This window comes from Sus scrofa, chromosome 18 (assembly GCF_000003025.6).
Source record: "Sus scrofa isolate TJ Tabasco breed Duroc chromosome 18, Sscrofa11.1, whole genome shotgun sequence".
Classification (NCBI taxonomy): Eukaryota; Metazoa; Chordata; class Mammalia; order Artiodactyla; family Suidae; genus Sus; species Sus scrofa.
In genome coordinates this window covers 48,825,336-48,840,481 of record NC_010460.4, presented here as the reverse complement: position 1 = coordinate 48,840,481, position 15,146 = coordinate 48,825,336, and the positions used below count along the sequence as shown (strand labels likewise).

The 15,146-nt window shown below is 44.9% G+C and overlaps 1 protein-coding gene across 3 annotated transcripts in view; it reads right to left on the bottom strand.

The window, feature by feature from the left end:
- MRPS24 (mitochondrial ribosomal protein S24) overlaps positions 1–14,735 on the bottom strand; it is a 46,548-nt gene extending 31,813 nt beyond the window's left edge. For 2 of the 3 annotated variants that reach the window (XR_002340520.1, XM_021079350.1), the window contains exons 1-4: positions 14,639–14,735; positions 14,491–14,559; positions 14,276–14,387; positions 4,068–4,124 (exon numbers count right to left, since the gene is read on the bottom strand). Coding sequence is in view for 2 of the 3 variants with exons in the window: in XM_021079350.1 (XP_020935009.1) it covers positions 4,068–4,124; positions 14,276–14,387; positions 14,491–14,559; positions 14,639–14,677 (277 nt within the window). In the remaining variant the exon portion in view is untranslated. Of the gene's footprint in view, positions 1–4,067; positions 4,125–11,718; positions 12,168–14,275; positions 14,388–14,490; positions 14,560–14,638 lie in introns of those variants that run through there. The other variant, XM_003134862.4, reaches the window with a different exon arrangement.

Below are 15,146 nucleotides of genomic sequence, written 5' to 3'. Positions count from 1 at the left end.
GTTAAATAAATTTTAATCACTTGAAGTTACTTGAGTTTTAGGGGAAAGGTACCTATATGTCAATAGAATTTTTTAAGTCCAGTAACTTTATTAGGATTTGTTCTGTTTTTAATAGATCCGAGCTGAGTCTGCGACCTACACCACAGCTCACGGCAACGCTGGATCCTTAACCCACTGAGCGAAGGCCAGGGATTGAACCTGCGTCCTCATGGATGCTAGTCAGATTCGTTTCTGCTGAGCCACAACAGGAACTCCAAATGGTGCTGATTTGAGATGGTGTTGTGCTCTGTGAGAAAACACACTGGACCCTGGAGCCAGGAGACCTGGGGCTACGGCCGAATCTTCGTATCTCAGTCCCCTCCCTCATGATGTCATGTACATGTGTGGACAAGCACCCCCTCATTCCTGATGTTACATATCCCGGTACCCAACCCATTTTCCATCCATGATGTCATGCATGGGTACCACACACATCACATTCATGGTGCCATATACGTGTATGGACATTCACCCCTCATTCCTAATGTACATATACTGGTATGCTCGCCCATTCCTCATACATGATGTCACGTACGGGTACACACGCTCACACCTCATTCATGGCACCATATGCAGTACACACATTAGCCCTTCATTCATAAATGCCATATACCAGTATGCACATAAGTGTTGTGGTTCACAATGCCTACAGGAAGGACTATTAAATGTATTTTAAGGTAATAATATATAGGAAATAAATATATATTATTTATTTCCTATATATATATAGGAAGTACATGATCAACAGTAAAGCCCCATAAAAAGGCACAGTACAATTGGCTTCAGAATTGTGCTGGGTGATGCCTAAATATTATCCATGGAAAACAGGCATTCAGTGTGCAATTGGCTTTAATTTGTTTGCATTCATGTTTGGGGTGACAACATTCAAACACTGGGCACACCACAGCTCACAGCAATGTCAGATCCTTAACGCACTGAGCAAGGCCAGGGATCGAACCTGCATCCTCATGGATATTAGTCGGCAACACTGGATCCTTAACCCACTGAGGGGGGCTAGGAATCAAACTTGTGTCCTCATGGATACTAGTCGGGTTCATAACCTGCTGAGCCACAATGAGAACTCCCCACATTTTTTGGCACATTTGGGGTTTTTTTTTGGTTTTTCATTAAATTATAGTTGATCTGGGAACTCCCCACATTTTAAAAAGCGAAGATAAATGGCTGAAATAAATGTATTTTGTAATATATTTAATTCGTTATATCTAAAACATTGTTACTCAACATCTATTCAGTGTAAAAGTTACTGAATAGACTCCAATAGGAAAGCAACAGAAGGTAGAAAAGGACATTAATTGTCCTTCCTGTTCCAGCAACTAGATCCAGACCACCTCAAGAATGGACTGACCGAGAGGGTGCGGAAAAAGGGAACCCTCCCGCACTGGTGGCGGGAATGTAAATGGGTACAACCGTGATGGAGAACAGTATGGCAGCACCTCAGAAAACCACATGTAGAACTCCCATATGACCCAGCAATCCCACTCCTGGGCATATATCCCAACAAAACGATCACTGAAAAAGACACATGTACCCCTGTGTTCACTGCAGCGCTATTCACAGCAGCCAAGACACGGAAACAGCCTCAATGTGCATGGACAGATGACTGGATTAGGAAGATGTGGTATATACACAATGGAATACTCCTCGGCCATAAAAAGAGAAATAAACAATGCCATTGGCAGCAACACGGAGAGAACTAGAGACTCTCATACTAAGTGAAGTCAGTCGGAAAGAGAAAGACAAATACCATATGGCACAAGTGAACCTTTCCACAGAAAAGAAAATCATGAGACAGAGTGTCCAGAGACAGTGAGGTTTTGTATCCTTGTAGGAAACACTGATTTGTGCAAACCAACGGGGCCAGCCTGTGGGCCATTAATCCAAGGCCATTGACTGCTCTGCACACGAGACATGGCACAAATATTATCTCAGCTGTGATATTTCTGATTTGAGTGTCAAGAGGCAAGAATCCATGTAAGAAATACGTCGAGTAATGCTGACTTACAAAATGTGACTTAAAAATAAATTAGCACAGCCAGAAATTTCTCAGAGTTAGGATTCCATTTCCAGAGAGAACCACCCCGATGGTCACTTTGTTTTGTCCACAGCGCCACCTGCCGACACAAACTGTGACCCCGCACAGGTGGGAGAGCTGAAAAGTGGGTCCTTGATGGAAATAGCTGCTGTTTTTGCAAATGCAGAGGCCAAGAATACCACTTCATTTCACTCTACAGTGTTCATCAGTAAAAAGCTGGATTACTGATTTATGGAGAACCCAGATCTGTGAACTGAGACAACCAGGTCCTACTTCCGTGGGTACTAAATTTACCTCCACTCTTCGTTAGCTCTGCAGGCATTGATTCCTTTCTCCTCTGTAGAAGAAAAAAATAAGTATGTCTTCAAGGGAGTTCCTGTTGTGGCTCAGTGGGTTAAGAACCCGACTAGTATCCATGAGGAAGCGGGTTCTATTCCTGGCCTCATTTAGTGGGCTAAGGATCCAGCACTGCCATGAGCTGTGGTATAGGTCACGGATACAACTGGGATGCTGCATTGCTATGGCTGTGGTGTGGGCTGGCAGCTGCAGCTCCATCCTAGCCTTGGAACTTCTGTATGCTATGGGTGCAGTCAAAAAAGGCAAAATAATAATAATAATTAATTAACAAATACATCTTTAAATAATGATATTAAATAGATTTGCTAGCCACCTACTCCTGCCAAAAAGTAATTCAACAAAAATAATTTACACCAAAGTAAATCACTTGTCAAAGGCAAGTGTTCATAGAAAAGCTGCAGGAATGTGGTTTTAAATATTCTCCAGAGAAAGCAAAACTTGGAACACATTATTTCCTGCCACTGACCATAGTAAAGAATCAATGGGAATTCATATCATGCACTTCAGAATCCAAAGCCAAATTATTTGAAAGAACTATCAGATGAACACTTTTGGCAGGTGAAAAGAAAGTCTGTGCATTGATTTAATAACAACTTTGAATTTAAAAAGGAATGCCAAATTAAACGCACACATTGATTGCAACTTACATCCCAATTTCAGAAACTTTGAAACAGAAGAAAGAAGACACAATAAAACGTTGTCCGTGGTTGCCTCGGGTGGTAATATTACAGTAATTCTTCTGATTTCTGTTTTTCACCTCTTTCATGTTAAGCTACGGAGAACATCACAACTTTTAAAAGTAGGAAGAAACAAGCAAACACAGCGAAATGGTGGAGAAGTGGAGAATTACAACTCTTGGCAGTCGGGTTCCATTAATTGTGAAATGCAGCACTATCCTTTCACTGGAGAACTCAGACGTCCTTAGCAAAAAAAGAAATTGCAATACTCTGTTTTGGTGCAGCATCTCAGCTCCCAGAATTGAAAGTGCCTTGAAATATCATTGTTTCAACCCAATCAAAAAATGGACAGAAGATCTAACTAGACATTTCTCCGAAGGAGACACACAAATGGCCGAAAAACACATGAGAAGATGCTCAACAGGGCTGATTATTAGAGAAAATGCGAATCAAAACCACTACGAGGTACCACTTTCCACCAGCCAGAATGGGCATCATCAAAAAGACCACAAACAATAAATGCTGGAGAGGGTGAGAAGAAAATGGACCCTCTCACACTGTTGGTGGGAATGTAACTTGGTGCAACCACTACGGAAAACAGTAAGGAGCTTCCTCAAGAAACTAAGACTAGAACTACCACATGATTCAGGAATCCCACTCCTGGGCATCTCTCTGGAGAAAACCGTAACTAGAAAAGATACGTGTACGCCAATATTCATTGCAGCGCTATTTACAATAGCCAAGACAAGGAAGCAACCTAAATGTCCACCAGCAGAGGAGTGGATAAGGAAGATGTGGTACATATGGCTCAAAGTAAGAAAGTAGAGTAACCCTCACCCTGGAACCCTGGGCTCTGGCCCCGACATGCCCTATGCTGGCCAGGAACAAATCGTTCCTGGTGCAGCAGCCCGGGTCCTGAGAGGATTACCGAAACTTCTTACCTTGTAAACTCATTCCAGATAGCTTGATTGACAGAATATTCATCCTGGGAGAATTTCCTGTAGATTATAAACAAACACAGAAGCTGCATGAAGGTTTACATGGAAATATCTCCGTAAGAAAAAAAATTAAATTAGCACCCTCATGGACACGGCAAAATGTTTTTAATTGAACAATGTTTTAAAATCCTTGTGTGGAGGAGCTTCCTGGCAGTGTAGCAAGTTAAGAACCTGGGGTCATCACGGCTGTGGCTCAGGTCACTGCTGTGGTGTGGTTTCAATCCCTGGCCCAGAAACTTACACATGCCATGGATGCAGCCAAAAAATAAAATTAAATCCCTGTGTGGAAATTTCTGAATCAGGCTTGAGGTATGTGTTGAGATTCATTTATTTTGCACATTAACATCCCATTTTTCCAGCACCATTTTTGAAAAAGGATATCCTTTTCTATTGGATTGCCTTTGTGACTTTGAAAAAAATCAGTTGAACAAATGTGAATGGGTCTATTTCTGGGCTCTTGAGTCTTTTTTTTTTTTTTTTTTAGGGCAACACCTGTGCAAATAGACGTTCCCAGGGTGGAGATGGAATACCATGGCAACACCAGGGATCGAACCCGCATCCTCATGGATGCTAGTAGGGTACCTAACCCAATGAGCCATGACAGGAACTCCTCTCAATTCCATCATGATCTATGTGTCTGTTCTGCTTCCAGTTCTATACTGTCTCGGTTGCTGTTGCTTTAAAGTAAGTCCTAGGAGTTCTCACTGTGGCTCAGGGGAAACGAAATCTGACTATGATCCACAAGGATGCAGGTTCTATTCCTGGCCTTGCTCAGTGGGTTAATGATTCGCCATTGCAACAAACTGTGGTATAGGTTGCAGACGTGGCTTGTATCTGGTGTTGCTGTGGCTGTGGCGTACGCCAGTGGCTGCAGCTCCGATTCAGCCCCTAGCCTGAGAACCTCCAAAGGCCTTGGGTGCAGCCCTAATAAAATTAAAAAAAAAAAAAAAAGACAAACAATTTTTTAAATTTTTTGAAAATTAAATAAACATAAAACAAATAAATAAATAAAGTCCTGAAGTCAGTGTCAGTCTTCTGACTTTTTTTTTTTCAGAATTGCTTTGGCTATTCTAGGTCTTTGCCTTCCATATGCATTTTAGAATTGATGCAGTCAGTTTCCTCCGTCCCTGTCTCACCGCAGCAAAGCATTGAAACGATGGAGGTTTTACAAATTTATTAAAGTAAAAGTACGTTTTCAGAGAGGGATGGGGGACTTGAAGTCTATAACAGAATCGGTTTCTCAGGGTCTATAAAAATGCTTCCAGGGTTCAAGTTGGAATGGCATAGCGTCAATAGATCAAACTGGAAAGAACTGACACCTTGGCAATACTGGTGTCAGTGAACATGGCGTCTTTCCACTTGATTTCTTTCATTAGTGTTTTGTGGTTTTCAGCATTTAAATTCTGCACATATTTTCGTAGATTTATATCTGAGTGCTTCATTTCTTTGACTCCATGGTAAATGGTGCTGCTTTTCGAAAGTTTAAATTACGCCTCTTCATCATTGATGTACAGGAACATGATAGACTTTACACTGACGTATTAGCTCTAGGAGCCTTTTTTTCATTCTGATAGATTATGTGGGACTTGCTTTCTCTCCTTCCCTCCCTCCCTTCCTTTCTTCCTCCCTCCGTCTCTCTCTTTCTTTCTCTCTCTCTTTTTATGGCCGAAACTCTAACCTGTGGAAGTTCCCAGGCCAGGGTTGGAATCAGAGCTGCACCTGAGGCCGACATCACAGCCACAGCAACACTGGATCCAAGCTGCATCTGCTGCCTACACCAAAGCTTGTGGCAACACTGGATCCTTAACCCACTGTCGAGGCCAGGGATGAAACGTACAACCTTATGGATACTAGCCTGGTTTTTAACCCGCTGAGGCACAACGGGAACTCCCATGTGAATTCTTCTGCGTAGAGGATTCATGTCATTGTAACTGAGCAGGACCCCATTGGGCCTCCCCCAGGCAGACCCCTCCCTCAATCCTCTGCTGCAGCTCTTCTCTGGAGATAACAGTATCTCATGCACACGTCCTGCGTTTCGAAGATGCTAAAACCCCAAAATGGAAGAAACCAACTACTTGATGGCCATGAGCAGGCCGCCCCCAGACCTTCTGGTGCCTGAGGATTGACCACCATCAACCAGTCAGAGACTGGCGCAGAGCTGATCACAAACCCTGGGGGGGAGTTTCCTAGGGGCATGGTTTAGTGCGAAAGATGGGATTTGACACTTCATTACCAGTTTTCCTAGTTTTTAGAGTTGGTTCCCAAGCACCCACCAGCACTGATCAATTACATTTTTGGTGTCGTTGTTGCCAAAACTCAGCCTCTGTCCAACAGCGCCCAATAGAACGTGGAGACAGAATTTGGGGTGAAGAGAAAAAAATAGCTTTATTGCTTCGCCAGGCAGTGGAGGCCACAGAAGACTGTGCCCTCAGGGGAGGAGAGGAAGTGCTTTTGGAGTTTGGGAGTAGACAACAGGGACACAGATAAGGATCAGGGTAGACGGAAGGTTTCCTTCTTCAAAGCTGGTGTTTAGGGCCCAGGACTAGTTCTGGAGAGCCTTCCCTCTTCTTTTCCTTTGTTGGCGATTTTAGTTCTGCAAACGAACTCAAAGATATTGTTCTGTGTATTCCTTGAAGAGGAAGCAGGACCCTGCCCCGAGGCTGTACCATTGTTTCTTGACGGCTCTTCTCTAGTCTCTGCATCCCCTTCCTTCTCTGATCAGCAACAGTTTGAACCAACCATCTGGAACTCAGAAATATTCCAGGCTTATCCTGTACATTTTCTGTCATTGGAAATCAGGAATGCCAATGATTCTTAGGGTTTTTTTTGGTGGAAAATGGTATTTACAGATCAGCGTCCAGGTGATGGGCATGCATATTTCTGCTGGGTTGTTCCAGGGTTTTTGGGGGAGCGGACACATCTAGGAATGTTTTTTTTTTCTTAAAAAAAAAAATAACATGTGACTCCATACTTATACTTTTAATTCAAATTCAGGACTACAGGGTTTTAACTATTTTATTTTTATTGTATTAAAGTATAATTGATTTACAATGTTGTGCCAATTTCTACTGTATAGCAAAGTGACCCAGTCACACACACACACACATATATACACATTCCTTTTCTTATATTATCTTCCACCACATTCTATCCCAAGAGACCGGATACAGTTCCTTGCAGGACCTCACTGCTTATCCATTCTAAATGTAGTAGTTGGTTTTAATTTTTTTGAACTCAGATCTCAATCTCCCTTCTCCCACACCAAGAATCCCACTTTTCCAGGACACAGAAATGGCAGAATTGGGAAGTCACAGAATTTCTCATTTGCTTATCCCACAGCGAATCAACAAATCAGAATAGGAGATGCAGGGTCCATCTCTGGACGCGCCTGCGGCATATGGGATCTCCCAGGCTAGGGGTCGAATTGGAGCTACAGCTGCCGGCCTATACCACAGCCACAGCAAGGCGAGATCTGAGCCATTCTGAGACCTACACCTCAGCTCACGGCAACGCAGGATCCTTAACCCACTGATCTAGGCCAGGGATTGAACCAGCATCCTCATGGATACTGGTCAGATTTGTTTCCTCTGCACCACAAAAGGAACTCCCCAGTTGTGATTTTTAAACCATCAGCCATGGTATACTACTTAGAACTGCTTAAGACAAAATATATTAAAACGTAAAACTTCAGCATATCTAAGAGCCAAGACAATGGTTGCCTCTTGTAAATTAGATATGTTCATTGCAAATTAAACTTTCCCCTAATAAATTCAAAATCTGAAGGCATTTGGCTTAATTTTTATATCTCTATTCAAATGGTAAATTAGGATATTTGTCATCTCCTTACTTCTTATCCTAAGCCCCTTTCCCTTAAGAATTGATATTTTTGCCTGTAGATTCCGCAGTGCTATTTCTCTCCTTTTCCTTTTTATTTTCTCTATCAGAAAGTATATTTCTACGTCTCGTTAAAGTTTTTCATGACACTAACATTTCGAAGGTACTTTCTCTCATTGTTTGTAAACAAGGGAAGAGGTCTCCTAATAAGCGTACATGGTATACACAGTCAAGATTTTTCCACGGAGAGATTTCCTAACGATTTCTGTTTTACACCATCATTCCATCGTGAAACCTGCATAAATGTTTGTAATCTATTTGTACCAAGAGTCTCCTGACTTCATCACAGTGAATTTCCTTATATGACACTAAATATGAATAAAACAATATAGTATTTGCTTTTGTTATTTACATATTATATACATGTGGACATGTATATTAATATTTGCTAAATGTCATTCATTTGCACAGGGTGGTAGCTGATTGCACTTAATGGTGGTAACTATTTGGCATTCTATTTTTTTTGAGGCGGGGGAGGCACCTCCACGGCATGCAGAAGTCCTCAGGGACTGAGCCATTGCAGTGACCATGCTGGATCTCAACCCACGGAGCCACACAGGAGCTCCACTGTTGGGCATTCTTAGGAGTTGTTTAGAGAACATTTTAGAACGGTCATGAAAATATGCCATCTACTCACTGAATTCACAAATCGTTTATAAATTACACAATACTTTAAAGGAGCAGAGATTTTGTCTCTTAAAGATTGTAAACTGAATAAGTCCACCCATTTGGCATAATGATACTCAGCAAAGGAATAATGGCTTCTACTTCACTGTATATATGTTATAGTTGCTCCTACAAAATCTATGCGGCCATGAGCATTTTCATGTCAACATTCTTTGTCTAGTTTACTAATAATGACCTGAGGTCCATCCTATCCCTTATTTTCTTTTATTTCAATACAACCGATTAAATTTTTTCCTTCTGGGATGGCAATGTTCTTAACATGAATACTCCTTGCACCTAACACATTCCAGCATGTGAGCTACTTCTCTTGTACAATCAAAACAAGTTTTTGCTTTTTATATTTTCAACTACATTTAAGATCTGAAATGCTTTCTTAGGAGCAATGTATTTCTTTTGAACTGTATTAAACATATAGCAACAGGAGTTCCCGTTGTGGCTCAGGGGAAACAAATCTGACTAGCACCCGTGAGGATGCAGGTTCGATCCCTGGCCTTGCTCAGTGGGTTAAGGATCCAGCGTTGCTGTGAGCTGTGGTGTAGGTCGCAGATACAGCTTGGAATCCACATTGCTGTGGCACAGGCCAGTGGCTGCAGCTCCCATTTGCCCCTTAGCCTGGCCGCCTCCATATGCCATGGGTTCGCCCCCCCAAAAAACATATAAAATATATATTTGTTTTAAAATAATATATATATTTAATATAATATACATAAACAGATATATATAATATAAAAATATATATATAAACAGATCACTTCTTGATTTACACTGCTAGCTATAATGGACACTGTAAGAACATGTGCTTTTGACTAAGTTGAGAAACATTCTAGGCTTTGAACTGCCAGTAATTCCATGTGACCTTCTAAGAGGCAACTTATCTCTGGCACAAACTAAAGCAACATCTGAAATCACTTGTGAGATAGTCTGCCATTGCTTCTCTGACTTTGTCACTTTCTCCTATTACCTAGGACTGATGAGTTTGAATATTTTTTAAGCACTTCTAATTAGAAAAAATCTTGATGAGAAACTGAATCCTTGTGGTCACAACTTTTCTCATTATTCTCTAGTATTTGAGCTGGCAAATATTTGATTTTTTGCTAGAAGTCTTAAAATATAAGCAGGGAAACAAAATTAAAATAAGCATTCTTGAAAAAAGTGAGCCAGTCATGTGAATCATTACTCATTTCATTTTTATTTTATAAGCTGCCCTGTTGAATGTGTTCAGCCATGAAGTGAAGTAGACTCACTAGTGTCTGAATTCTAAACGACATCTATGGTAACAGGCATTTCAGAGTGTACCCAGGACAGAGCCACACCAGTTTAAAAAAAAAAAAAAAAAAACAAAACAAGAAAACTCTTAAGTAACATAAGTAGACATGTGCATTAATAATTTAACATAAAATTATGTATTACCTGACTTATTTACTTCACTGTGCCAAAAATCTTATTTTAAAAAATAAAACAATAGAACTAAGGAGTTCCCTGGTGGCACAGCAGGTTAAGCATCTGGCATTGTATCTGCTGTGGCCATGTTCGAATCCTGGCCCAGAAACTTCTGCATGCCACGGGTATGGCCGCTTCTCTAGTGCTTGCATGTTTCTTCCGACTTTTAAAAACAGTAGTGTTCTGGGAGTTCCCACTGTGGCTCGGCAGGTTAAGAACCCAACCAGTATCCATGAGGATGAGCATTTGATCTCTGGCCTTGCTCAGTGGGTCAAATGGCCGGCATTACCGTGAGCTACAGTGTAGGTCATGGGCACAGCTCAGACCTGGCATTGCTGTAGCTGTAGCATAGCCTGGCAGCTGCAGGCCCGATTGGACCCCTAACCGGGGAAATTCCAGGTCACGGGTGTGCCCTAAAAAGACCCCCCCCCGCCCCTGCAAAAAAGAGCTTGGGTAAGGGTCATTCATGGTCAAAGCATCAGTGTTACAAGTTAGGATAAAGGTCAGCATAGCATTAGGATGAAGTTTTCGGTTTCCGATGGAGGCAGGGTTAGTTACACTTGAGGACTCAGTATCCAGGTCCCGGCGAACTAGTCCAAGCTAGCATCAGAGTCAGAGGCAGGACCAGGAAGGGCGTGGCTGACACCCTCAGGTAAGAGTGAGTCTGAAGGTACAGGTAAGGTTGTGGGGAGCATCAGGCAAAATCAAGGGTTAGGAGTAAGAGCGAGTGTTAAGGCTCAGAGTCAAGTGAAGAGTATCAGGATCACGGTCCTCAGTGTCAGGTGCAGCTGAAGGTCAGCAATCCCGCCCCATCTCCCAGCACCACGGGCGGCTTTCGCACATGCCACTTTCTGAAACGCTCCTCCCACACGCTGCCCGGCCACCTCCCTCGCCTTCACGGACTCTTCAGTGCCGTCTGACCCCTCTGCCCCTCCCCGGGAATACAGGGGTTTTGAAAGCCAGGGTCTTGGAGTGGGATGTTTTGATCACTGATGGGTTCCAAGCTGCTTAGAAGGGGCTGGCACAGAGCAGGTGCAGTTAAAAGCTTGTTTAGGAGTCCCTGCCGTGGCTCAGCAGTAACGAACCCCACTAGTATCCCTGAGGATTCAGGTTCGCGCCTGTGTTGCCGTGAGCTGCGGTGTAGTCACAGGACACGGCTCGGATCCCATGTTTCTGTGGCAGTGGTGTAGGCGGGCAGCTACAGCTCCAATTCGACCCCTAGCCTGGGAACTTCCATATGCCATGGGCAAAGCCCTAAAAAGACCAAAAAAAAAAAAAAAAAAAAAAAAGTACACCTAGAATAAAGTTCAAAGTTCTGAGGCAGAATTACAAGTAAGCTTCACAGCTGATCTAATATGCCTATATTGCTTTGATCTTTTTAAAATCAACACTGCTTTATAATCTCCAAAAACGGACCTTTCTTATTTTGAGAGAAAACAAAGAACCTCGGGTAAAGTTCCTGACATAGTGAATGGCTCAAGATACTCATTGAACTGTAGCTATTACCCAAATCTCAGTAACAAGCAGCCTTCCTGGGAACCCTGGAGCATGCTAAAAAACCCGATTCTTGTTCTCTCAACAGACTGAGAAGCAAGACAAGGAGAGTCTATTTATTCAACAGCAACTTTGAAGACAAAGCCTCAGTAATCCGAGGGGATGAATTTCCTCTGTTTCACTTCAGTCCTTTTCCACACATTTCTTCTGCAGGCTAGAGCTTGATGCAAAAAGGGCCGTCGTCCTAGATATACTTATACACAACTTTCGAGGGCACAGTCTGGAGGTGCAGATGCACAGGACACTTGTAAAAGTGGGACAGCAGAGTCTCACTGTAGCCCACAAGGAAGTAGAACTTGTGTGGGGGCAGCTGCCTCAGGACCAGGGCACAGATCTCCAGCTGGTTAGCCCGGCGCTTCAGAACAAGCTGGTCAGCCAGGCAGCCTGGGAAGGTGCCCAGCATAAATTTGCGCAGGAAAACATCTTCCACCGTTCTCTCTGCAGCATGGTCCTCCCCGTCCAGGTTACCTGCAGGGAGAAGGGCGCCGTGGCGAGATGGTCAAAACCCCAGAGGGAGCATCCACGAGCACTGGACGCTCAATTCCACACCCCACCCGAGGCTCTTCTCTCTTCTTCTATAAGTGGAATAAGAACAACACTTTAGGAGTTCCTGCTGCCACTCAGTGGGTTAAAAATCCGACACTGTCTCTGTGAGGATGCAGGTTCAATCCCTGGCCTCGCTCAGTGGGTTAAGGATCTGGCATTGCTGCAAAGCTGCAGTGTAGGTCGCAGATGTGGCTTGGATCCAGTGCTGCTGTGGTTGTGGCTTTGAGTCTACCCCTAGCCCAGGAACTTCCATATGCCACAGGTATGACCAAAAAAAAAAAAACAAAAAACACATTAAAAGTTCTAATCCCCTCCCCCCGCCTCCCAATCCTGAACGGTATGTATTATCATTACTTCTGCTTCACGAAAGAACGGGGCCTTAGCCAGGGTGCAAAACTCAGACGACCCCTCCACGTAGACCCAGAGTGTTTCTTTCCAGCTCTTTCTTGGCTGCCTTACAGAAGCACTGGTCATCCCACAGGCCAGAGAGATGACGGCACCAGTTACTCCTGAGATTAGGGAAGTGAGCTCCCTCACTGACCAGAGCCATGGCCTCAACCAGTGGGTTCTCACTGTGCACCCTGGAACCTCAGCACATCTTACAATACCTGTTGAGAATGTCCATACCCATCCCAGACCTTAGAACCAGAACCTGAAAAAGGCAGGGGACAGGAATCCATATTTTAAGTAAATTTTCCACATAGATGTACCTCCAACATTCAAAGTTGGGAACCCTCAGAGTGAACAAAATAGTGCTGATTCTCATTAATTCACAGGAGTTATGTTCCAGAACTCACTAGTTATGTTCTATAAAATCACTATGAACAAAGAGTTAGCAAATATTGAACCAGTGCTCCTGGTAGAAATAAACTATTACGCTTCTGCAAGACTTTGATTACAATATTTTTGTCAACAGATGGACATGTAACCTTTTTCTGTTCTTGTTTAAAGACACCTACAAATGGCTGATTTAACTTTGAACTCTGTCCCTACAGCTCTGCAACTCCTGCCTGAAGGAAGCTTTTCCAGCAAACGCTTTTTTCCTATAAGGTACAACTTTCCCATAAGATAACTTCTCCTTAGCAACACCAGACAGTACTTCAGCATTATAGGTTTTTGTTTTTTGTTTTTGTCTTTTCTAGGGCCGCACCCTCGGCGTATGGAAGTTCCCAGGCTAGGGGTCTAATCGGAGCTGCAGCTGCCGGCCTACATCACAGCTCACAGCAATGCTGGATCCTTAACCTACTGAGCTAGGCCAGCGATCCAACCCCGAAACCTCGTAGTTACTAGTCCGGTTCGTTAACCACTGAGCCACGACGGGAATTCCATACAGGCTATTTTAAGGCAGTGAAATCACAAACTTGAAAGCACGGCACTAAAGGACCTCAAAAGGGATACCTGTTTATAGCGTGAAGATGAAACCAGAAGGCAGAGCCTTGTTCAACCTCAGCTTAGGTGCATGGGGCGGGCGGGGGTTGTTCCACCATTTCTTAGAACGAACATGAATGTGAAAGCACCAAGAGTAGACAAATTCACAAATACGGAATCTGTGAATGAGGAAGATCAACTACATATACTCACAGTGAAACACCTGTGCTTCAGCGGAAAACTGCAATATTTAGAACAGCTTTCCAGGTCGTCGAATTCTACAAGGTTCCACATTTCACTGCCTCTGAGTTATTTTACACCTAAACTATAGATAACTGGTAGCAGTGCAAAATAATTGTCTTTAGGCATGCAACTAATTTCTGAGTCCTTGCTCCCCACGGAAAAAGCCAATTTTGCATCCCTTCCAAATACATTTCAACATCTCCGCTCATATAAGTATCTACTCCTCCTTTGAAAGCATTTAACGTATTTTTAGCTCTCACATTGACGACTGAGTTAAATAAAACCTCTAGCACGCGTTCATTTCGTGTTTACGAGACAGTCACGACTGAGCGCGCCTTCGGTGAAAACTGGGGTTGTAACACCAGCTCCGCTGCACGTCCTCCCCGCTCCCGCCGCCGGGACAAGCCTCGTCCCCTCACCTGTGTGCAGCGACAGCCAGCCCTTGCGGTGCGCGATGTAGTGAGGCGCGTGCGCCTCCTCATAGGTCACTGGCTTATCCCCCTTGCTCACTCGGACTCGGGCCGCCCGGTTCTAGAAGGAAAACGGGGCCATGACTCCCCGCGACCCCTGATCCAGGCCGCGCACCAGGCCACGTCCCAGTCCCCCAGGCCGCGCGCCCCCAGGCTAGACTCACCTTGGCGCAGACCGCGGAGATGTGCAAGGCGCGCCAGGCGCAGGGCAGCTCCCGGCTCCACGACAGCACCTGCAGGGAGACGGGGTCGTGAGACAGAAACGAGGGCTCCCACCTCCACCCACCCGCCCTGTCCGCGCCGCCCACTCACCAGCGGCCGTAGCCCCCCGCCGCACACGGACGCCACCATCTTGGGCCGAGCGGAGCGCCGCCTGGGGGCGGGGCGGCCCCCGGGTTAAAGGTCAAGCGCGGGAGGGCACCACGCGGGCGAGACCACGTGCGAGCCGGCGCGGGGGTGGAGCCGCTCCCCGGACGGGGCCGCGGTGCAGTCGGCGGCGCTGACCGCCGGTGGGAGGCGGAGGCCTCGGCTCGGAGCTCGTGCGACGGCCTGGGTGGACCCGGTTGGTGTGGGGAGCTGGGCTCTCCGCCTCCGCCTGCAGCCCTGGCACAGGCCGTCCCCCCCTCCGCCTACCACAGTCGTGGTTCGGCTCCGGAAACTGGCTGACGCAGAACGTAAGGATTCGGCGCCCCAGAGCAGGCGGCCGTGAGGCGAAGGATGGGGGTCCTGGTGGGGTTCCTGGTGGGGGTCCCCGGGAGACTGTAGCGCTCACTGCTTCCCATGCCGGCCTGGGCCTTTCGTGGGAGCCGAGCCTTTTGCC